The following is a 23,527-nucleotide window of genomic DNA, read 5'->3' on the forward strand; positions in this document are numbered from 1 at the left end:
CATTTCAGAAGTTAAAGAACATTTATGGATGCAAAATCATCTGTGAAATGATATGAACATTTGTTAGAATGGTATCATCTTAGTGTTTAGTCAGAATTATAAGAGTTGAAGACACCAATTCCCATATTCCAAATCCCAAGACATGGCTAATTACAACCTAGCCTCTGAATTTCATCATGTCCTCCCTGAGGCCACCTTGAAGAGCTTCTTCTCATTAAGGAAGCAGAGACCTATACATTATAACTCTTCAGGGAGAAAGTCAACATTTTTCAAGAGTCACACTTTCACCATGGAAACTTTGTTGCTGATTTTAACACTTCCATTTGTATCTTATTTATTCCCCAGCACATTGCTCATTGTCAATTCCAAAACTCCATTTGCTCCAAGGTCCCCTCTGCACCCCACTATTCTCCCATCATATTGAACTGATTACACTGAGGTCCTTCGTGACCATCTGGTGACTCAGTTACTCTCACCTTCCATACATACCACTTCTCCTACCCTATCTTTCCTCCATTAAAGATGGAAAAGTGCCCCCAAAATATAACCCTCTACCTGTCTGTGTGAGATGTAATCCATACCTTTATAATTCCTAAAAGAATGTGTCTTTGATTAACAGGTATGAATTTGCAAGCATGGTGTTTGCTGAACAAGAAATACCCAGCTTCTTTATGTTTTATTTCGTTTTGTTTTGTTTTGTTTTGTTTTTAAGTAGGCTCCACGCCCAACATGAAGCCTGAACTCATGACCGAGATCAAGAGTTGCATGCTCTACAGACTGAGCCAGCCAGGTGCCCCTCTTCTTTAGTTTTAACAAATCAATATAAATCCAATTCTGTCACTGGGTTGGAAATTTAGCATCAGACACTATTCTAATGGAACTCCCCCATTAAGCTGTATTTGAAACCCAGGGTCTTAGCACCAAAGCATGAAGTCCCCATAGGTTTCAACGGCTCACCACTATGACACCTACCACCCAGCCTGCATGGTCCCCTCAATTCAGGTGCTTGCCTCCCTCACTGGGGATCAACAGAACTCTGCCAAGGGTACTTGTTTCTCTGCTCAGAATCCTGTTTCCCTAGGTATATCACAAAGCCATCCCTTCTGAGGTCTCTACCTCTCCACAGCACTGTCACTGAGCATTAACACAGCAGTAATTTGTCATTTCTGGAATCCAGGACTTCAACCTCTTTCTAATGTAAATCTTCTCTCTCTCTCCTCTCCCTTTCTCCCTTACTCTTATTCTCTCACTCTTACTTGTCCATTGGGCATGCTTCCATACTTTTTGGTTGACTTGGGTATTTATAGGCCATGGGGGGAACAACTTTAAGCAGCTTCTGCTTTCTGCCACACAAAAGTCTATCAGAGAAGTAAAGACTTAGGCTCTGGATACTTGGTTTAAATTTGAAGTGAAAAGATGGTATGGGAGAAAATATACGAGAAGAAAATACAAGCAAAGAGATATCTAAGAAGAAAAAGTAATAACCCAGTTAATTATCTTGCTATGCACTTTGACCTTATACATTATCAACTTCCCCTTCTGCATGGGAATCTTCCTCTGTTCCTAATATTTTTTATAAGAAAAGAAAACTGTCTTTGCATCAACCCTTCCTCTGCCAAACCAAGAGAACTGCTCCAAACACTTTAGCACCCACTATGAACTGATCCTGTGAGATTCTACACTAGCCTCCAATCCCAAAATTCAATCTTAACTCTCATCTTCTTGACTTCTCTTTGATATTTCACTCCATTAATGACCCTCTCTTTACATTTACTTCCTGTTGTGCTTTTATGAAATGACATCATTGTGTTTACATCCTTTCTCTTATCTTCCCTCTTTTAATTCCTTCCTTGCTTCTTCCCACATGAAAGTCCCTCTTCTGTCTTGAAACTGTATACCCTACCCATCTATTAAAGAGATGATGAATTGTCACTGCTTCATCTCACAACTCTTTGCTGTTGACTTCCAAATCTGGATCTCCAGGCTGGAAATCTCAGCATACCTTCAGCCCCATATTCCCATTTACTGTATTAGGTAATTCCTCTTCAATGTTTTATAGTCATCTGAAACGTGTCATGTCTAAATTTTACTGTGCAATTCAATTCCCCTCATTATTCCTCCTCAATGTCATCAGCATTTTTCATTCTCCATAACTCAAAGCCCCAGTCTTTTCAAATTCCTCTCTCTCTCCTACCTCCAGCTTACATCCAACCAGCCACCAAATCCTATGATGCTTCCTTTAAAAATCACTCTTGGGGCGCCTGGGTGGCGCAGTCGGTTAAGCGTCCGACTTCAGCCAGGTCACGATCTCGCGGTCCGGGAGTTCGAGCCCCGCGTCAGGCTCTGGGCTGATGGCTCAGAGCCTGGAGCCTGTTTCTGATTCTGTGTCTCCCTCTCTCTCTGCCCCTACCCCGTTCATGCTCTGTCTCTCTCTGTCCCAAAAATAAATAAAAACGTTGAAGAAAAAAAAATAAAAAAAAAATAAAAATCACTCTTATCAGTCCTTTTGGCTTATTTCCACTCCTTCCATCCTATTCCTAGCTCTCACCAAAAATTCATGGACCAATAATGTGGACTTCTGGTTGGTTTCTTCACTTTCTTTTCTTCTCCATCGTCTTCTGTATAGAGTTAAATTATTTACCTTAAGCTTTAATTTCACCATGTTCAGACCTTATCCCAATTAGTTGATAACTTCCTACTTGCCATAGGATAAACAGAATAAAATCCAAACTCCTTAGTCTGAATTTTAAAGTCTCCTTTATTCTCTTGCCATACTTCATCTCCTACTAATCCCAAACATAAAGTATTATCTAGGTTATTTCCCTAGACTATGTCTCGCTCAGTTCCATCCATGCCTTTGCACCTGCCATGTTCCCTTCTTCCTGAGATGTCAGCCCTGCCTCTCTACTGCCTACCTTTCCATCAAAGCCCAGTTAGGTTCTGTCTCCTAGATGAAGCCTTCCAGGACCACTGCAGCCCACACCAGCCCTTCCCTTCCATAAATTATTTTAGTTAAACTCTCCACAGTTAATTTCAACATTTAACCAGTAATGTTTTTACTCCATTATGTTTTCAACATAATTAAAATAAGTTTAAGCTTCTTAAGCTTAAAGTTATTTCACTTATTTCATTTATAACTCCTAAACACCAAAGACTTTTTCCCCCCAACCGAATTAACGGAAAATCTCTTCTAGGACTGGACCAAGACTATATAGACTGCATACTATCCTTTTTGTACTAAAAATAAAAACATGAAAATTGACTTCAAATGCACTCTCTCAAACCCTTGCCAAATTAAAAGTCTGATATCTGATATATAATAGAATACAACATTTTACATATTATTATTACATATTATTACATTATTACATATTATTCTACATATTATTTTATTTGATTCTCGCATTCCAACAAAAATAGAGTTGGCAATGATTACCACAGCTGATACTTACTGAGTATTATGTGTCAGGCATTGTATTTTCTCATTTATTGGCTCATGTATTATCTCATTTTAATGCGCTATCTGATTTAACCCCTTAATAGCTTTATCAGAAGGTACTATTATTATCTGCCTTTAACCTCTGCCACATGTTCTTATATTCACGAGACACATAAGTAACCTGTGGTATATAATTTCTGCAGGTTTGTATAGCTACCTAGTCTGATAGCTGGGATCAGGCACTAAGTGTCTTTACTATCAATGGAGTGAATTTTTTTTATTTTTTTACATTTATTTATTTTTAAGAGACACAGAGAGACAGAGCACTAGTCGAGGAGGGATAGAGAGGGAGACACAGAATCCAAAGCAGGCTCCAGGCTCTGAGCTGTCGACACAGAGCCTGATGCGGGGCTCAAACTCACAAACTGTGAGATCATGACCTGAGCCGAAGTCAGATGCTTAAATGACTGAGCCACCCAGTCACCCCTCAATGGAGTGAATTTTTAAACCCATTCTGAGGCCACTACCTTAGTTTTGTTTGTTTTTGTGTGACTTTTTTCCCCCCCAAACTACTGTTTCCTTTCATATAAGGTTTTGGTCTCAAAAGATTTGCTTTGATATTATGATATCATGTGCCATCATCACCAAACCACATTCTTTTTATTTTTTTTGACAAATTATGGTTATATAATGTAGGTTAAGAGTTTGGGCTCCAGAGACTATTTCTAATCAGGCCTCTGCCCCTTGCTAGCTCTGTCATCTTCGGCAAGTTTCTTAATCTCTTTATGTCTGAGCTCCTTCATCTATAAAATGGGGATAGTTACAGTACTATTTGATATGAATGCTACAAGGATTAAATGGGGTAAAACATGGACAAGCACTTAGATTAAATGGGGTAAAAATGGACAAGCACTTAGTAATCACTCAATAATGATGTTATTACCATTCTTTCAAAACACATCTTTGGATATGTATTACTTGTATGTATTCAAGAATACATATAAATGAATATGCATAATAATTCCTGACATGGTAATTCCTCAACACATAAGTGTTTTATTAACATTCTTTCAAAACATATCTTTAAATACATACTATTGGTATGTATTCTGGAATACATACCTGAAGTAAACACCAAAAATAAAGTGTTAACAAGACCAACATTATAGTAGGAGACACACAATAAACTGGACAGAAAGCAAAAGGTAAAGAAGACATTACCTGTATTATAATAATCAAGCAAGCTTATAATTATTAAAATTAATTGTATCCTACAAATTTTAAACTAAAAATTTAAAGAATTAAATATGGGAATCCTAGTTCCCATATTAAGGTATCAACATAAAATGCTAAAAATAACTTGAGAAACGAATATTCTAGTATAATTCATAATAATCCCATATTTTATCTTGCATAAATGAAATTCTCATTTATAAATACTCAAGGGTCGCCTGGGTTAAGCATCCAATTCTTGGTTTCGGCTCAGGTCATGATCTCACCGTTCCTGAGTTCAAGCCCTGCATCAGGCTCTACGTTGATAATGCAAAGCCTACCTGGGATTCTCTCTCTCTCTCATTCTCTTTCTCTCCCTCTCCCCCTTGTGCACACTCTCTCAAAATAAGTAAATAAATTTAAAAAAAGTATTTTTTTTTTAAAAAAGAACTTATACATACTCAAATGTGGTTTATTAGGCAGCTCCCACTTTATGGAAATAACCTGGCATAAAATAGGATACTAATGAATAAGTTGGGAGTTCATTTAGTAATAACTGTAACTCATTCATTCAAAATAAGTCACTTCACTAATAATTTGTTCTGTTCAGTAAATTCATTGGATCTTGTTAATGAGAACAACAATGAGCCAACCAATCTTTCACAAAGCAGGAAAGAATACCCAATGCAATAAAGACAGTCTCTTCAGCAAGTGGTGCTGGGAAAACTGGACAGCAACATGCAGAAAAATGAACCTGAACCACTTTCTTACACCATACACAAAAATAAGCTCAAAATGGATGAAAGACCTAAACCTAACACAGAAAGCCATCAAAATCCTTGAGGAAAAAGCAGGCAACAACCTCACTGATCCTGGCTGCAGCAACTTCTTACTCAACACATCTCCAGAGGCAAAGGAAACAAAAGCAAAAATGAACTATTGGGACCTCATCAAAATAAAAATTTCTGCATAGCAAAGGAAATAATCAGCAAAACTAAAAGGCAACCGATGGAATGGGAGAAGATATTTGCAAATGACATATCAGATAAACGGTTAGTATCCAAAATCAATAAACAACTTATCAAACTCAACACCCAAAAAACAATCCAGTGAAGAAATGGGCAAAAGACATGAATAGACACTTCTCCAAAGAAGACATCCAGATGGCCAACCAACACATTAAAAAATATGTTCAACATCGCTCATCATCGGGAAATACAAATCAAAACCACAATGAGATACCCCCTCACCCCTGTCAGAATGGCTAACATTAACAACTCAGGCAACAACAGATGTTGGCAAGGATGTGGAGAGAGAGGATCTCTTCTGCACTGCTGGTGGGAATGCAAACTGGTGCAGCCACTCTGGAGGTTCAAAAAATTAAAAACAGAACTACTCTATGACCCAGCAATTGCACTATCAGGTATTTATCCAAGGGATACAGGTGCGCTGTTTCAAAGGGGTACATGCACCCTGATGTTTATAGCAGGGCTATCAACAATAGCCAAAGAATTGAAAGAGCACAAATGTCCATCAATGGATGAGTGGATAAAGAAGATATGGTGTATATATACAATGGAGTATTACTCAGCAATCAAAAAGAATAAATTTGCCATTTGCAACTATGCAGGTGGAACTAGAGGGTATTATGCTAAGTGAAATTAGTCAGAGAAGTACAAATATATGACTTCACTCATATGAGGACTTTAAGACACAGAAAAGATGAACATAAGGGAAGGGGAGCAAAAATAATATAAAAACAGGGAGGGGGACAGAACATAAGAGAGTCTTAAACATGGGAGAATAAACAGGGTTACTGGAGGGGTTGTGGGAGGGAGGATGGGCTAAATGGGTAAGGGGCATTAAGGAATCTACTCCTGAAATCATTGTTGCACTATATGATAACTAACTTGGATGTAAATTAAAACAAATAATAATAAAATAAAATAATAAAAAGTAAAAAAAAAATAAAAAAAATAAAAGAACAACAACGAACATTAGTTAAGAATGTGTTCATTCATTCCAAAAATGTTTATTAAGGGTCTATTTAGTAGGTATTCTCCTAGGCACTGGATAATAAATATGAGACAAAAATGGTTCTACTTCTTAATGACCTTACAACTAGTAGATAAGTACATAATTAAAAGAAAATTTCACCATAGTGCAGTAAAGAACCATAATTATGACATAACTATGAAACAGGGTATAAAGGGGTGCGGCGGGGGGGGCTCAGTCGGTTGAGCCTCCAACTATTGATTTCCGCTCAGCTGTGATTCTCTCTCTCTCCCTGTATCCCTCACCTCCTGTCTCTCTCTTTAGGCCCTATGCACTCTCTCTCTCTCTCTCTCTCTCTAAAAGTAAGAAATAAATAGGGTATAAAAGGAACAAGTAGTCAATTCTCTAGGATTCATTAATCGATCCACTAAATATTATACGAGTGTTAATGCTATTAACATTTCAATTATTTGCTATATATATTATCAGTTATAATTATTAACATTAATGTATTATTGAGAACGTAGTATGTTCCAGACACTGTTCAAGGCAGAGGATATCAAAGAAAATGAAACAAACAGAAATCCCTGCCTGCACGGAGCTTACGTTCTGGTAGGAGGAGGCAGACAGTAAACAAGTAGAGAAATAAAATATATATAGTATGCCAGTCTGCAATGAATCGCATATGGAGAAACACAAAGCAGGGCGCGGATACAGAGAGTGCAGAGCGAGTGAATGGGGGTATAAACCAAATTGGCCAGGTTCTGACATACATTGCTTGAGAGGCTTTTTTGTGTGCTTTAAACCTTCCTCTCAGTCTAATGAATGTCTTCCGTTCTCGCAGGGCTCACGGCCCACTACAGTTTGGACATTCGCTGTGTTTCCAGGAAGGTGATGACATTGTGCTAATCAAATCACATAGATCTTAAAAAAAAAAAAAAAAATCCGAGTCCAGCTAACTGAACAGCGCCCCCTGACGCCAAGGGGAAGCAGGGCAACGCTGGGAGAAAGGAAAAGGGAGAACGGAGATGAAGACTCAGAGGCGGGCGGCAGAAAGGAGAGGGAGACGGGGAGTCTACACTGACGGCGCGCGCGGGTCTGCGCGGGTCCCGGGCATCCCGGGGCCGCTCACTCCTCCTCCCGCACGGCCCCCGACTGCCCCCTGCTGGCCGGTACTGCATCCTCCCGAGCCACTGCACTTATCCAATCCAACCTTCTCCAAAAGGACCGAGGACCGGTACCCACCGCGCTGCCTGCCCCTCCCCGCCGCCCCGCTCCTACTTTAGCAAAACACTGGTTACTCTTAGAAGGCAAACCCCGTAGGGGGTCCCCGTCGCAGGCTTGTTACAATTTGGCAGCAGACAATCCTCTGTAATCTCTCGCGACGGAGGCATATTAGCATCCCAACTGCCCTCCCAGAGGGGCAGGCGGGGTTCTCCTCGGGCCGCTCGGAATCCGAATCCGGCTGGGGGAACTCACACTCGCACATTGCAGCGCGCCCGGGGGCGCCAACACCTCTGACGCCCACCGCGCCAGGCCCTGGGGTACAGGGGGAAGCAAACATTGCCCGCACGCAGCTGGGGGGCTTGGGGGCAGACGGTATCAAACAAGCGCACGAACAAACGTGAACGAACTACCGAGGTGCACCCCAACGGGGAGCCGAGAGAAGGTGTTTCTGAGGAAGCGACGCCCCGGGACCAACCAGGCAAAAGGGCGGCAAAGGCACTCCGCTAGAAGGAGCAACGCCTTTTCTGATTTTCCCAGTTAACCGGTGCCCCACGGCTCACGGATGCGTCTCTCTACAGGGGAGGACAAGAAAAACGAATGAAGGACTTTAAGAACTAGAGCCCGCCACCTACCTGGCTCTGAGAGCCCACGCAGGGCGGCCGCCTCGCACCTCACGCCTCGCACCTCAGCGTTCTCGCGAGGTCCGCACGCGCTCGGAAGTCGGCCAGGTGCGCGTGCGCGGCGCCGGAGGGCGGGGGCGCGGGCACGAGCGCAGGTGCCGGGAGGAGCCGGGCGGCAGGGAGGCAGTTACACCGCGCCGCGGACCCGGCTGCTGGGGCACCGGGATGCCGCGGTTCCTCTGCCTGTGTCTGCTGTGGCTGGGGCTCCCGTTAGTTCGGTTCTCCCGTGAGCTGAGCGACATCAGCAGAGCTAGGAGGCTGTGCGGCAGGCATCTCATGAAGGAAATAATAAAACTCTGTGGCAATGTCAGCTGGCACTTCTTGAAGGAGGAAACCCCCAAGATTCAGCTGTTTCCCCAGGCCAACGAGAAGATTGAGACCTTCATTCCCGACCGGTTGGAAAGCTCCCAAACCACTTTCCCAGCCTGGGCGAGAGGCACAAACCCAGGTAAAAATATAAACCAAAGGCGTGGTTGTTCACCCTTGTACATTTCTTTACCCCGAATCTGCTCTACCAGGCGGTGAGCTTCCTCGGGTAATGGAATTTGTGCCTAGTACCGAGAAAAATAAAAAATTTTATAAGCCAATGTATTGCCAGCAGACAATGAAGCTTTTTTTTTTTTTTAACTTAGAGGAAATAAGTATACACATATAAATCTATACATTTATATAAGAATGCTGCTGCTTCTCGGGGCGCCTGGGTGGCTCAGTCGGTTAAGTGTCCGACTTCGGCTCAGGTCATGATCTCACGGTCCGTGAGTTCGAGCCCCGCGTCGGGCTCTGTGCTGACCGCTCAGATCCTGGAGCCTGTTTCAGATTCTGTGTCTCCCTCTCTCTCTCTCTGCCCCTCCCCCATTCATGCTCTGTCTCTCTCTGTCTCAAAAATAAATAAACGTTAAGAAAAATTAAAAAAAAAAAAAGAATGCTGCTGCTTCTCTAGCTTTCCCTTTCTGGAGTACACTTGTCCCCTGGCAAACTCAGCTTTGTCTTTCAAAAACTCTTAGGTTTCATTTTCCCTGTGAGGTCATCGCTGACTCTTTCATAGCTACTCACTCCATTTTCCATCTACCACAATGTCTAACACAGTAGATCTATCTAACCATCATCAGGACCTGCCCCATAATCTGCCCAGCCCTGTGCAGAAGAGAAATACAGGGCGCCTTATTCAAAAGCAAGAAAGGGCCATTGAAGGTACTAAAATAAAAAGCTTCCCCCACCCCTTTTTTTGTATCTCCTCTGCTCACATACACGGTCCATCGTCCCATCAGACTTCACTTAAAAGTTCACATACTTAAGTACACTTCAATTACAAGATAAAATTTTTGAGACGTTCAAGACTGCGACAATAGAGCATTAAGGAAAATGCAAAGTTCTCCTAAGCACTGGGTCTGTGTGACTGCACGAGTCTCACCCCCATAAGGCCAGTCCTATATACCATAGCATATTATAGGGATTATTTCATGCATGTTTTTATCTGAAATGCCTAGCAGAGGGCCTGGCACATAGTATGTGCTTAATATATGCTGAATGTATACTTAATATTTTTACAGTCTTTAGGAAGAATATTCTTGTTTCAGATTCACTGTTCTCCTCCAACTGTAGTTGTACATTTTAGTACCAACATGGTTTGCCATTTTAAAAGAAAATGCACTGCGGGGCGCCTGGGTGGCTCAGTCGGTTAAGTGGCCGACTTCAGTTCAGGTCATGATCTCGCGGTCCGTGAGGGCTGTGAGTTCGAGCCCTGCATCGGGCTCTGTGCTGACAGCTCAGAGCCTGGAGCCTGTTTCAGATTCTGTGTCTCCCTCTCTCTGACCCTCCCCCGTTCATGCTCTGTCTCTCTCTGTCTCAAAAATAAATAAATGTTAAAAAAAATTTTTTTTTAAATAAAAGAAAATGCACTTTATGTATAGGCTGTCGATAGCACAGTGTCATTGAAATTATTGCCTTTGAAGTAATTAATTTGATTTGGAAAAATTTTGCTACAGGCAAGATTTCTGAAATTAAGGAAAGAAACGGACTATCATGCCAAAAAAACACCTTCCTGTGGATGACTGAAACAAATTAAGTTGCCTCCCACATCATAGGTGCTTGTTAACTTCTTATTTAATAAATGAATGAACAGAACTCATCCCATTCTTCCTATTGCTGCTAAGGGGATGAAAACTTTGAAAGAAATAGCAGAAACCATCAGACTGAATCTTGATCATTTTCTACCACCAAACCTACCTAATGTAAACTCACTTTATTTTGCTCGTATAATGGAAGAAGGGTCTCTCCCCAGCCTTCCACTTGTACTTTAATTCAGTGATTCTCACACTTTAACATGCATATGATTCACCTGGGGAACAAAAACTGTGAACATACAGGTTCCCATTCAGGAGGGGCTTGGGGGAGGTCCTGACAGTCTACATTTTTGCAAACTCCCAGAGATGCCTGATGCTCCCACTACCTATATTATAGTCAAAATTTTACGTTCAGACATCCAAGCTTGAGTTGGTTATTTATTTATTTAAGTGTTTTTAATGTTTATATTTGAGAGACACAATTAAGTGGGGGAGGGGCAGAGAGAGAGAGGGAGACACAGAATCTGAAGCAGACTCCAGGCTCTGCGCTGTCAGCAAAGAGCCCGACGCAGGGCTGGAACTCACGACATGACCTGAGCTGAAGTCGGATGCTCAACCGACTGAGCCACCCAGGTGCCCCAAGGCTACTAAATTTTTTCAGAGTAACTTTAAAACTCAGAGCTGATTAATGACCCCTTTGTTTCAGGTATTATTCACACTTCCCTGGAGGAATAAATGCCAATAATTCAATGAGGAGGGAGCTTCAGTGGAACAAGATTTGTAGGAAATAAAAATGTATCTTCTTTTTAAAAATTTTTTTAATGTTTATTTATTTTTGAGAGAGAGTCATAGTGCAAGTGGGGGTAGGGCAGAGAGCGAGGGAGACACAGAATCCCAAGCAGGCTCCAGGCTCCAAGCTGTGAGCACAGAGCCTGAGGCCGGGCTCCAACCCACAAACTGTGAGATCATGACCTGAGCTGAAGCTGGATGCTTAAATGACTGAGCCACCCAGGCACCCTGGAAATAAAAATGTATCTTACAACATTTTAGAACTGTCATGTCCATGGAAACATGTTATTGTGGGAACTATGTAAAGGATGGTTTTCTGAAGTGGAAATGTCATGTGGCAATAAAGCTACAGTTGTTTTAAAATGTGTGGGAGAATGAAAAATGGATTTAAGTTATCAATACGAATTTGTGTCAAGTTCATTTTTTTAATTTGCAAATTAGTTAACATACAGTATAGTCCTGGCCTCAGGCATAGAACCCAATGATTCATCTCTTACATATGACACCCAGTGCTCATTCCAAAAAGTGCCCTCCTTAGTGCCCGTCACCCATTTAACCCACCCCACCCCCATCAACCCTCAGTCTGTTCTCTATATTTAAGAGTATCTTATGATTTGCCTCCCTCTCTGTTTTTATCTTATTTTTCTTTCCCTTCGCCTATGTTCATCTGTTAAGTTTCTCAAATTCCACGAGTGAAAATTATATATCTGTCTTGAATTTGTGCCAAATTTTTAAAAATTATTAATCTATAAGGAAAGATGACAATCTATCCTATTAATTTCCAGTGAATAATTATAAGTTATAGAGAGGTATGTGTTCCCAATAGAGAATGTATAATTATGCCATTTCTTTTGCATTTGAATGTGGCTTGAAAAGTTGATTAACTTTAACTTGTACTAGCAGGACACATTTCTATGTTAGATCAAGTCAGTTACCAACAATTTTAATCTTCTGATGATCTATTTGACTCTGACATAGAGAAAGATAGTTTGGTGCAGTGATATCAAAAAAACTTTTTGGGGGGCGCTTGGGTAGCTCATTCAGTTGAGTGTCCAACTTTATAGATTTACTTTTCACATTAGGTTCTTAATTCTTCTGGAGACCACTGTGTCTGTTATGGCAAGGATTACTATCTTAGTTTTTTCAAGAAGTCTTATTTTGCTCTACAAAATCAGCTAGTTTTCTGAACACCATCTACTATATAATAATTTTTTTCCCATTGACTTCTAGACTTACCTTTATTGTTTATTGTTTGCCCAAGTTTTCCTATTCTATTTAATTGGTCTTTTTGTTTGACCTCGTACAATTACTATACTGTTTTTAATGATATGACTCTGTAGGATGTCATTTATAGGAGGGCACATCTCCAATGTTGTTGTTGTTTTTTTCTCTTAAGATCCACTAAGCTAATTCTCGACCTTTATTCTTCCCTATATATTTAAGAGTAAGTGTACTCAATTTTTAAAAAAATCCATCTGCCAAGGAGTGCCTGGTGGCTCAGTCAGTTAAGCATAAGGTCTCAGCTCACGTTATGATCTCGCAGTTTGTGAGTTCGAGTCCCACATGGGATTCTCTGCTGTCAGCGCAGAGCCTGCTTTGGATCCTCTGCCCCACCCCCTAAAAAAATAAATAAGCATTAAAAAAATCTGTCTGCCTTAACAAAATATTAGCAAACCATATTCAACAATACTTAAAAGGATCACCCACCACAATCAAATGAGATTTATTCTGGGAATTCAAAGATGATTCGGTATTTGCAAATCATTCAACATGATACATGAATAAAATGAAGGATAAAAATTGTGATCATCTCAACAGATGCAGAAAAATATTTTGACAAAATTCAACATCCATTTATGATAAAACTCTCAACAATATGGATTTAGAGGGAACATACCTCAACATAGTAAAGGCCATGTATGAAAAACCCAGAGCTAACTTCAGACTCAATTGCGAAAAACTGAGAGACTTTCCTCTAACATCAGGAATAAGAAATGGATGCCCACTCTCACCACTTTAATTCAAAATAGCACTGGAAGTCCTAGCCACAGAAATCAGACAAGAAAAAGAAATAAGAGCCATCCATATTAGTAAGGAAGAAGATAAACTGTCACTATTTGCAGATGACATGATACCATACATAGAAAACTCTAAAGACACCACCAAAAAAACTATTAGAAGTAATAAATAAATTCAGTAAAGTTGCAGGGTACAAAATTAATGTACAGAATTGGTAGTGTCTCTATGCACTAATAATGAAGTAACGGAAAGAGAAATTAAGAAAACAACCCCATTTAGTTTTGCACCAAAAGGAATAAAATATCTTGTAATAAACTGAACCAAGGAGGTGAAAGGCCTACATTCTGAAAATTATAAAAACATTGATGAAAGAAATTGAAGATGACACAAACAAATGGAGAGATATTCCATGCTCATGGATTGGAAGAATTAATATTTTTTAAATGTACATACTACCCAAAGCAATCTATAGATTCAGTGCAATTCCTATCAAAATATCAACAGCATTCTTCACAGAACTAGAACAAATAACACTAAAATTTTTATGGAACCACAAAAAAAAAATAGCCAAAGCAGCCTTGAGAAAGAAGAATAAAGCAGGAGGAATTACAATTCCAGATTTCAAAATATACTACAAAACTATAGTAATCAAAACAGTATGGTTTCAAAACAGAATGGCAGAAAAATAGACACATAGATCAATATAAAAACAAGCTAGAAAGCCCAGAAATAAACCCATACCTATATGGTCAATCTATGAGAAAGGAAGAAAGATATACAATGGGGAAAAGATAGTCTCTTCAGTAAATTGTGCTGGGAAAACTAGACAGCTACCTGCAAAAGAATGAAACTGGACCATACACAAAAATATATTCTAAATGGATTAAAGACCTAAATGTGAGACCTAAAACCTTAAAACTCCTAGAAGAGAACAGGCAGTAATTTCTTTAATATCAGCCAGAGGAACATTTTTCTAGATCTGTCTCCTAAGGCAAGCAAAATATTTTTGCAAAAGCAAAAATAAACTATTGGGACTTCACCAAAATAAAAACTTTTGCACAGCAAAGGAAATCATCAACAAAACAAAATGGCAACCTACTTAATGAGAGAAGATATTTGCAAATGATATATCTGATAAGGGGTTGATAGTCAAAAAATAGAAAGAACTTAGACAACCCAACACCAAAAAAATTAACAATTTAAAAATGGCCAGAGGACCTGAATAGATATTTTCCCAAAGAAGACATATGGCCAACAGACACATTAGAAGATGCTCAACATCACTAATCATCAGGGAAATGCAAATCAAAACCACAATGAGATGTCATCTCACACCTATCAGAATAGCTAAAATCAGAAAGACAAGAGGGGTGTGTGGGTGGCTCAGTTGGTTGAGTGTCTGACTCTTGATTTTGGCTCAGGTCATGATCTCATGGTTTGTGGGCTCAAGCCTGCATCAGGCCCTATGCTGACAGCACAGAGCCTGCTTGGGATTCTCTCTCTCCCTCTCTTCCTCTGCCCCACCCCTCTCTCTCTCTCAAAAATAAACTTTAAAAAAACACAAAAAGACAAGAAATAACAAGTGTTGGTAAGGATGTGAAGAAAAAGGAACTCTTCTGCACTGTTGGTGGGAATGTAAATTGGTATAACCACTGTGAAAAACAGTATGGAGTTCCTCAAAATTAAAAATAGAAATACCGTCTGATTCAGTAATTTCACTTATGGGTATTTACCCAAAAAACCCAAAAAACACTAGTTCAAAAAGTTATATGTGCCCTTATGTTTATTGTAGCATTATTTACAATAACCAAGAAATGGAAACAACCCAAGTGTCTACTGATAGATGAGTGGACAAAGAAAAAGTGGTATACACACACACACACACACACACACACACACACACACACACACACACACGAATATTATGTAACCATAAAAGGGATGAGATCTTGCTATTTGTGACAACATAGATAGACCTGGAGGGTATTATGCTAAGTGAGATAAGTCAGACTGAGAAAGACAAATACCACATGATTCCAGTGAACATGAATAAACAAAATGAATACACAAATGAATAAATGAATAAACAAATGAATAGACAAAAATAAATGAATAAAGAAAAATAGAATCAGACCTGTAAATACAGAGAAGAAACTGATGGTTGCCAGAGGAAAAGGATGTAGAGAGAATGGGCAAAATCAGTAAAGGGGAGTGGGAGATACAAGCTCCCCGTTTTGGAATGACTAAGTCATGGGAATAAAAGGTACAGCCTAGGAAATACAGTCAATGACATTGTAACAGCATTGTATGGTGCTATATGGTAGCTATACTTGTGGTGAGCATAGTATAATAAAAAAATAAAATTAAAATCCATGTGTAATTTTAATTGAGATGCATAGAATATATAGATTAATTTGAAGAAGATTTATATCTTTTTAAAATAAAGTAAGCATGGGGTGCCTGGGTGGCTCAGTCTGTTGAGCATCTGACTCCAGCTCAGGTCATAACCTCAAGGCTCGTGGGCTCAAGCCCCACATCAGGCTCTGTGCTGACAGCCCGGAGCCTGGAGCCTGCTTCGGATTCTGTGTCTCCCCCTTTCTCTGCCCCTCCCCCACTCACGCTCTGTCTCTCTTTCTCTCTTTCAAAAATAAACGCACAAAAAAAGTTTTTAAAGTAAGTATGGAATATTTTCATATTCTATCATTAGAATTTTAAAGTTTTCTCAGGAGAGACTTTCTGTATTGTATAATCCTTAATACTTTGTTTTGTTGCTATTGTAAATACTTGCTAATTGTATTTTTGTGAGTGATTTTTGGTTAGAAAAATGCAAAGGATTTTTACAGGTTGATCTTTACTCAGTAATTATGCAGAACTATCTTCATAGTTCTAAGAGTTTGTTTCTATAGATGATTCTATCAATTACAAATGATAGTTTTGTCACTACCTTTCTAAACCTTACACCAGTCTTTTTTTTTTTTTTTCCTTCTAGCATTAGCCAGGTCCTGTAGTGCTGTTAAGTAGTAGTAATAGTGTGATGTCTTGTCATGTTCCCAATTTTAAAGGGGAATGCATTTAAAAATCTCCATTAGGTATAATGTTTATAGGTTTATGTTATATAATCTCCACCAAGATAAAGGAGTTGCTATTTTTTTAATCATTAAAAGTAGGGCTGAACTTTTTTAAGGCCTTTTGGGGGACATCATTTTGCATATTAATATGATTTTTCTTTTACTAATTAATTCACCAAATACTTCTTGGGTACCTGCTAAGTGCCAGGCACTTGGGATATATAAGTGAACAAAGCAAAGATGTCTGGCCTCATGGAGCTTGTGTAGGAAGTGAACATAATAAATGAGTAAATATTCAGAGGTAATAAGAGCTATAGAAAAATAAAGCTTGAAGGAGGATAATAAGGGAGATCAGGAGTGAGGGCAGCTGGAGGGTGGGTTATAGGATTAAATAGTCATGTCAGGGCTCATTGAAAAGGTGAGGTTTGAGAAAGGAGGAGGTAAAAGATTCAGGCAAGCAGACAGCTGGGGAAAGGGTGTTTAGGCAGAGGAAAGAGCAGAGTAAATACATCTCTGCCCCGTTTATGCAGGGAACAGCAAGGCTAGTGTGGCTAGAGCAGAGGGAGAGGTACTGGGCAGGCCTAGGGCAATTGTTTAGACCATTGTAAGGATTTTGGCTTTACTCTGAGTAAAGGCTTTCAAGCAGAAGAATGACATTAATTGGCATTTTAAAGGGATCACTCTGGCTACTGTGTTGAGGACAGGTTGTAGGGAGGCAGGATTAGAAGCAGAGCCCTGCTTTGCAGGGTGCAGTATTAGAGACGATGGCTGCTGGATGAGATGGTAGCCGTGGACGTACTGGAAATTGTTTCATTCCAGATATACTTGAGCAGATTCTATGTAAGCTATGAGAAAAAAGAGAATTCAAGAATGATTCCAATATAATTTGTTAAATGTTTATTTATTTATTTTGATAGACAGACATCAGAGGAGGGACAGAGACAGAGGAGACAGGATCCCAAGCAGACTCCATGCTGTCAAACAGAGCCCAACATGGCGTTCGATCCCAAGAACCATGAGATCACGACCTGAGCCAAAAATCAAGAGTAGGACGCTTAACTTACTAAGCCACCCCGGGGCCCCCCAATAATTTTTTTGAAATATGATCCCAGAATTTTTGCTTTGAACACCTGGAAGCATAGGGTTTCTATCAACTGAGATAATAAAGGCCTCATGTGGGACAGGTCTAGAAGACTATCAGTAGTTCAGTTTGGTGCATGTTGACTTTGAGACACTGAAGTGGAGACAGTGAGTAGGAAGGAAGTAGGACATAAGAATCTGGGGGTTGGAAAAAATCTTACTTGAAGATAGGAATTTAGGAATCATAGGTACATAGATGATTTTTAGAGCCATAAGACTGGATGAGATCACCAAGAGAAGAGGTGTAAATGGAAAAGAGTACCAAGGATTGAGCCCTAGGGGATCAAGATTAAAAAGCTGAAGAGGAAATATTTGCAAAGGAGACAGAAAAGGAACAAATAGGTGGGAAGAAGAGAGAAGGTGGTGTCCTGGAAACCAAGTGAAGAAAGTGAGTCAGATGAGAACTGGCTGTTGAATTTAGCAACAGAGAGATCATTTGTGACCTTCAAAAGAGAAGTTTGGTGCAGCAATGCAGGAAAAGCCTGATTAGAGAGGGTTTAAGGCAGAATGAGAGAAAAGGAATGAACAAATAATAGAACACTATGAAGGAGTTTTGCCATGGTAACTGGCAAGGTAAGCAAGGCCAGGAGACATGGTTTTGGCTTTTTTTAAGTGGGAGAAATAACATTTTGTGTGCTTATAGGCATATTCAATAGGCATGAAGCATTGATGATGAAGGATATAGAACAGCATTGCTGGAGTGGTGAGAGGAGATGAGATCCAGTCCATAAATGGAGGAACTGGCTTTAGAGTGCATAGCTCACCTGTGTAAACCAGTAGGAAGGCAGAATGTATGGGTACAGGCTGTAAAGGTGAGTAAAAAAAATGGTGAAGGAACCAAATGCAAGTCTCTTATGATTGCTTTCCTTTTCTTTTAAGTAGAGAGCAAACCCAACTGAGAGTGAGTAGGGGGCTTAGTAATTTGGTAAATTGCATTGATAGATTTTTAGGGTATTGACCTATCTTTGAATTTCTGGAATAAACACTTTCTTAATATGTTTGTAAAATATGTGTATGGATTCAGTTAACTAATATCTCATTTAGGACTTCCACATAAACATTTATAAGTAAATAGGCTCATGTGTTGTTGTTTTTAAATCGTGTTGCTCTTATCCAGTTTTGGAATAAAGCATACACTAGGTTCACAAAAGATGCTGGCCAGGTTTTGCCTTTTTCCTCTTTTCCTGGAACAACCTGTATATGATTAGAATTTACTGTTCCTGAAAAGCAGGTAGAACCTACTTCTAAAACCACCCATGTCTGTCTTTCTAAGTTTTCTGTGCCAGTTAAGGCATCTCATATTTTTCTCGTGATTCATCCATTTCATCTTGATTTTTAAATGTATAAGCATTCCTCATATTCATTTATTTAAAAACACAACTATTGTTCTTTTTTGTTGTCCGTTTCATCTCTTTTTTCTTGATTAGTCTGGCTAGAGTTGTATCTATTAATCCTTTTAAAGAACCCGTTTTGGGTTTCTAAACACAGTGTTTGGGTTTTGTATTTCACTGATTTCTTACCTTTTCACTATTTGGGTCCCCTCTGTTACTCTTTTTTCAAATCCACTTATCTGAATGCTCATGTTAACCTTTCTTGCTTTCTGGTGAGTACAGCTTGTTTCTCCTTAAATTCCCTCCCCAATTTGACATGTAGTTCATTGACTAGTCTTTAGCTGCCTTTACTCGTGAAAGAGTTTCCTTCTTCTTGTTTTTTCTTTACTCTTTGAGTGACAGAACCTGGCACATCCCAACAGGAAGCTCTTCCTTCAATGTGCCTAGACAACCTAATTTACTTTCTCCCTTCAGTGTACTCTGTTAATTATGACCCATTTTAATCAATCACGTATTTATCTGTCTTAGATGACTTACTATTCAGTACCTTTAATATCTATCCTAAAGTTTAAATGTTCCACAATTCAGCTTCAGCATTTTAAATACAAAGTTAGTGGGGCACCTGCGTGGCTTAGTTGGTAGAGCATGCAACTGGTAATCTCAGGATAGTGAGTTCAAGCCCCATGTTGGGTGTGGAGCCTATTTTAAAAATAAATACATGCATATATACATATATACATATATAAATATAAAGTTAGTAAAAGGTGTTCTAATAGGACTCTAACTATAACTTATCTAAATAACCTTAAGAAAAAATGATAGGGGATATAGTTATTATAGAAACAAGAGGTAGGAAAGGACTTGGAAAGGCTCTGGAAAGCCTAAGGAATTGCATCAGCTTTAAAAACCACTTTCTCTCTTTTTCTCTCTCTGAATCTTTTCTCCTCTAGTATTTATGTTCCTTTTTGGCTTTAGCTTGTCATGACAAGCTTCACAGTCCCCTTTCAGTTTTGGTTCTCACTAATCTTTTTCTCATTACTTCTTAGTTGTAAGTTCACAGAGAGGAAATTGATTGGGCCAACTCATGTTTTCACATGGCATGGATTGTTGGCCACCATAGTTGATTGGTTTCTTTGGGGTCAGGTACTAACAATCTCCAGTCTGTTCAACTGTGGCTATAGGGTAGAGTCATGTAGTTCAGAACATGACCGTCTAAGGGCTGGCTCCACAGCAGTGATTATAGGCAAATATATCCTTCTAGAAGGGATAGTAGATAGGCAAGGGCAATGATGGAAATCCAACAAGCCTCCAAATAATTACCTTCTGGAGTTATTGTGATTTTTTCCAATAATACTGAGTTAAGAGCAGTATAATAGCAATCAGTTCATTGAGCATATCACCACTTCTTCATTTCCTTGTATTTCAACAAAGACCAAAATGGCTTCCACTAGCCCCTTTGTTACAAGATGTGCATAAAAAGACAAATACAGCAATCCCACCTTATCTGCAGGGGATATACTCCAAGACCCCCAGTGGCTATCGGAACCAAGGATAGTACCAAACTCTATATATGCTGTTTTTTCCTATACATACATACCTACAATAAAGTTTAATTTATAAATAAGGCACAGTAAGAACTTAATAATAATAAAATATAACATAAAACAATATACTGTAATAAAAGTTATGTGAATGTGGTCTCTCTCAAAATGTGTTATCTGTCCTTACCTTTCTTGTGATGATGTGAGATGATAAAATGCCTGTGTGCTGAGATGAAGCGAGGCAAATGATGTAGGCATTGTGATGTAGCATCAGGCTACTACTGACCTTTTGATGCTCTGTCAGAAGGAGGGTCATCTGCTTCCAGACCACAGTTGACTACAGGTAACTGAAACCAGGGAAAGAGAAATTGCTGATAAGAGGAGATTACTGTAACCCAAGTTAAAAATGGGCGAAGAGTTTAAATAGACATTTCTACAAAAAGGATATACAATAAGCACATGACAAGATGCTCAACATCATTAGTCATTAGGTAAATGCAAATCAAAGCAACAGCAGGCACCACCTCACATCTCACTAGGATGGACTATAATCAAAAATGGAAAATGCCAAATGTTGATGAGGGTGTGGAACAACTGGAACCCTAGTATATCAATGGTAGCTCTGTAAAATAGTGTAGACACTGTGAAAACAGTTCGGTGGTTTCTCAGAAAGTTAAACAAATTTACTATATGATCGAGCAGTTGTACTACTAGGTATACACCCAAGAGAATTACAGACATACATTGAAACAAAATCTTATATGTGAATATTCATAGCAGCAGTATTCATAATAGCCAAAAGGTGGAAACAACCCAAATGTCCATCAACTGATAAATGGATCAACAAAATGTGGTATATCCATACAATGGAAAACTATTCAGTCATAAAAGAAATAGAATGCTGATACATGCTGCAACATGGATAAACCTTGAAAACATTTTGCTCAGTGAAAGAAATCAGACATAAATGGCCACATGTGGTATGATTTCATTTCCAAAATAGGCAAATCCTTAGAAACGAAGAGTAGATTAGTGATTGCCAGGGGCTGGAGGAAGAAGGAAATGGTGACTGCTAATGGGTATGGGGCTTCTTTTTAGAGTGATACAAATGTTCTGGAATTAGTGGCGATGGTTGCATAACCTTGTGAATACACTAAAAAACACTGAATTGTATGCTTCAAAATACTGAATTTATATGTGACTTTACATGCGACTGATATCTCAATAAAAAATGTTTTTGCATAAAAAATGTGTAAAGGTTTCTAAGCTTTTTTGTAGGAAAATACTACCTACAGCTGTTTTAGTTGAAATACATATATTGCTTTTGAAAACCATTTTATTATTTAAAATGTGATTCTTTTTAATAATTAGCAGACTTTAGTATTCTAGTGTTATTAATTTTTTCAGCTAAAGAAAGATTTTTAACAAGGTAGGATTTTCTTCTTGTCTCTCAACAGTTTCTACTTCTGCCTCTGAGGAAGAAGCAGTAAACAGTTTGGAGATGTCGTCACTGCCTAAGTACAGATATAAAAGGGCCAACTTGCCACCAGATAAGACAAGAGAATTGTCCTCATCACAAGATATCAATCAATATATTCATGAAATCTTAGAACTTCAGAAGATAAACAGAAACAAAATTAAAACCTTAAGCAGTGTGTTTTGGGGGAACCATCCCCAAAGAAAGCGCAGGGGATACTCAGAAAAGTGTTGTCTTAAAGGATGCACCAAAGAAGAACTCAGCATTGCATGCTTTCCATATATTGATTATAAAAACTTACAGAAACATGCACCATCAGTTGTGACTGAAATATACTAACCATCATAGGAATGATACTCACTTAATAAAAGCTTAATATATTTATTTTACTTTATTTTTGGTCATTGTCCTTGTAGGTTCTTTGCTGTGAATACCATCTGAATGTACTTGCGGGCACTTAATAATACTTTCTGTGTTAATAGGAATCTTGGTATTTTCTTTGGTAACCCCTATTTTTCATATATTTTTATATTTGAAGAAGATCTTACTGGCGGTGGCATGATCCATGTAGACACCTTAAGAATTATCTGTTCATGCTTGTCATTGTGCTTGAAACTCTCTCAGGCTGCATTTAAATGGCTTATGGAATGTTCCGCATTCCATCTGTATGACATACAGACTGACGCCCATGACCATTAGGCTCACTCCAGTATGCCAGGACATCTGTCCGACCACGTTAAAAATAACTAACCAACTACCACTCCTAGTAGGAGCTCTTATACTGCAATAGTAGGTACACTTTTAATTCCTTGGGTTTTATTATAGTAATTGGTCAGAAAGTCTCTATTGAGGACTTAAAGAGAGTTCAGCGAATGTCTCGAGATTACACAAATCTCTCCAGGATACTATGTCTTTGCTGTGAAGGTACTGATATAATGTGATACTCCCTTTTGGCTTGGTCAGAATAGAGTGCTGACCTAGTCGGCAGTGTTAGCATCCCCTGGGAACCTGTTAGAAATGCAGGTCTCAAGTCCCACCCCAGAACTACTGAATCAGAAACTCTGGGTGTGGGGCACAGCAACCTGCATTGTTACAGGCCCTCCAGCTCATTCTGATGTCGGTTAAAGGTCAAGAACCACTGGTAAAAGTCCTATGGAGTATTGTCGAAATCCTATATTTATGTGCTTGCATATCTCAACTCAATATGATGTTATAACACGAAGTTTTCGGTGTATTTTTTCCACTCTTTGTCCACATGTGAAATATTTTTAATGGTACAAATCAGAGAAAAACTTAATCCATAGAATCCAAATTGGAATTCTTAACTTTCCACCGTTAATTAGGAAGTAAGCATCATTTGAAATATTTCTCAGTTTCTCAAATATGTACTGTAATGTTCTTTACAATTAAATTTTTTATTCCTATTTGGTGCTGTTATTTCTTAGGACAAAGGTTCTTTTTCACACATATTTATATCATATACACTTATAATGCATTAATAAATATGTCTGAACTTTTTGAACAATTCCTGAGTAGTCTACACTCA

At 39.0% G+C, this 23,527-nt stretch overlaps 1 protein-coding gene across 1 annotated transcript; it reads left to right on the forward strand.

Moving 5' to 3' along the window:
• The first annotated feature begins 8,632 nt into the window (after positions 1–8,632).
• On the forward strand, positions 8,633–22,370 carry INSL6 (insulin like 6). Its single transcript, XM_003995326.4, has 2 exons — positions 8,633–9,001; positions 21,962–22,370. The coding sequence occupies exons 1-2, from the start codon at positions 8,719–8,721 to the stop codon at positions 22,318–22,320; spliced, it is 642 nt and encodes a 213-aa protein (XP_003995375.1). The 5' UTR covers positions 8,633–8,718; the 3' UTR covers positions 22,321–22,370.
• Positions 22,371–23,527: the final 1,157 nt, after the last annotated feature.

The sequence above is a fragment of the Felis catus genome, chromosome D4, assembly GCF_018350175.1.
Source record: "Felis catus isolate Fca126 chromosome D4, F.catus_Fca126_mat1.0, whole genome shotgun sequence".
NCBI classification, from domain to species: Eukaryota; Metazoa; Chordata; class Mammalia; order Carnivora; family Felidae; genus Felis; species Felis catus.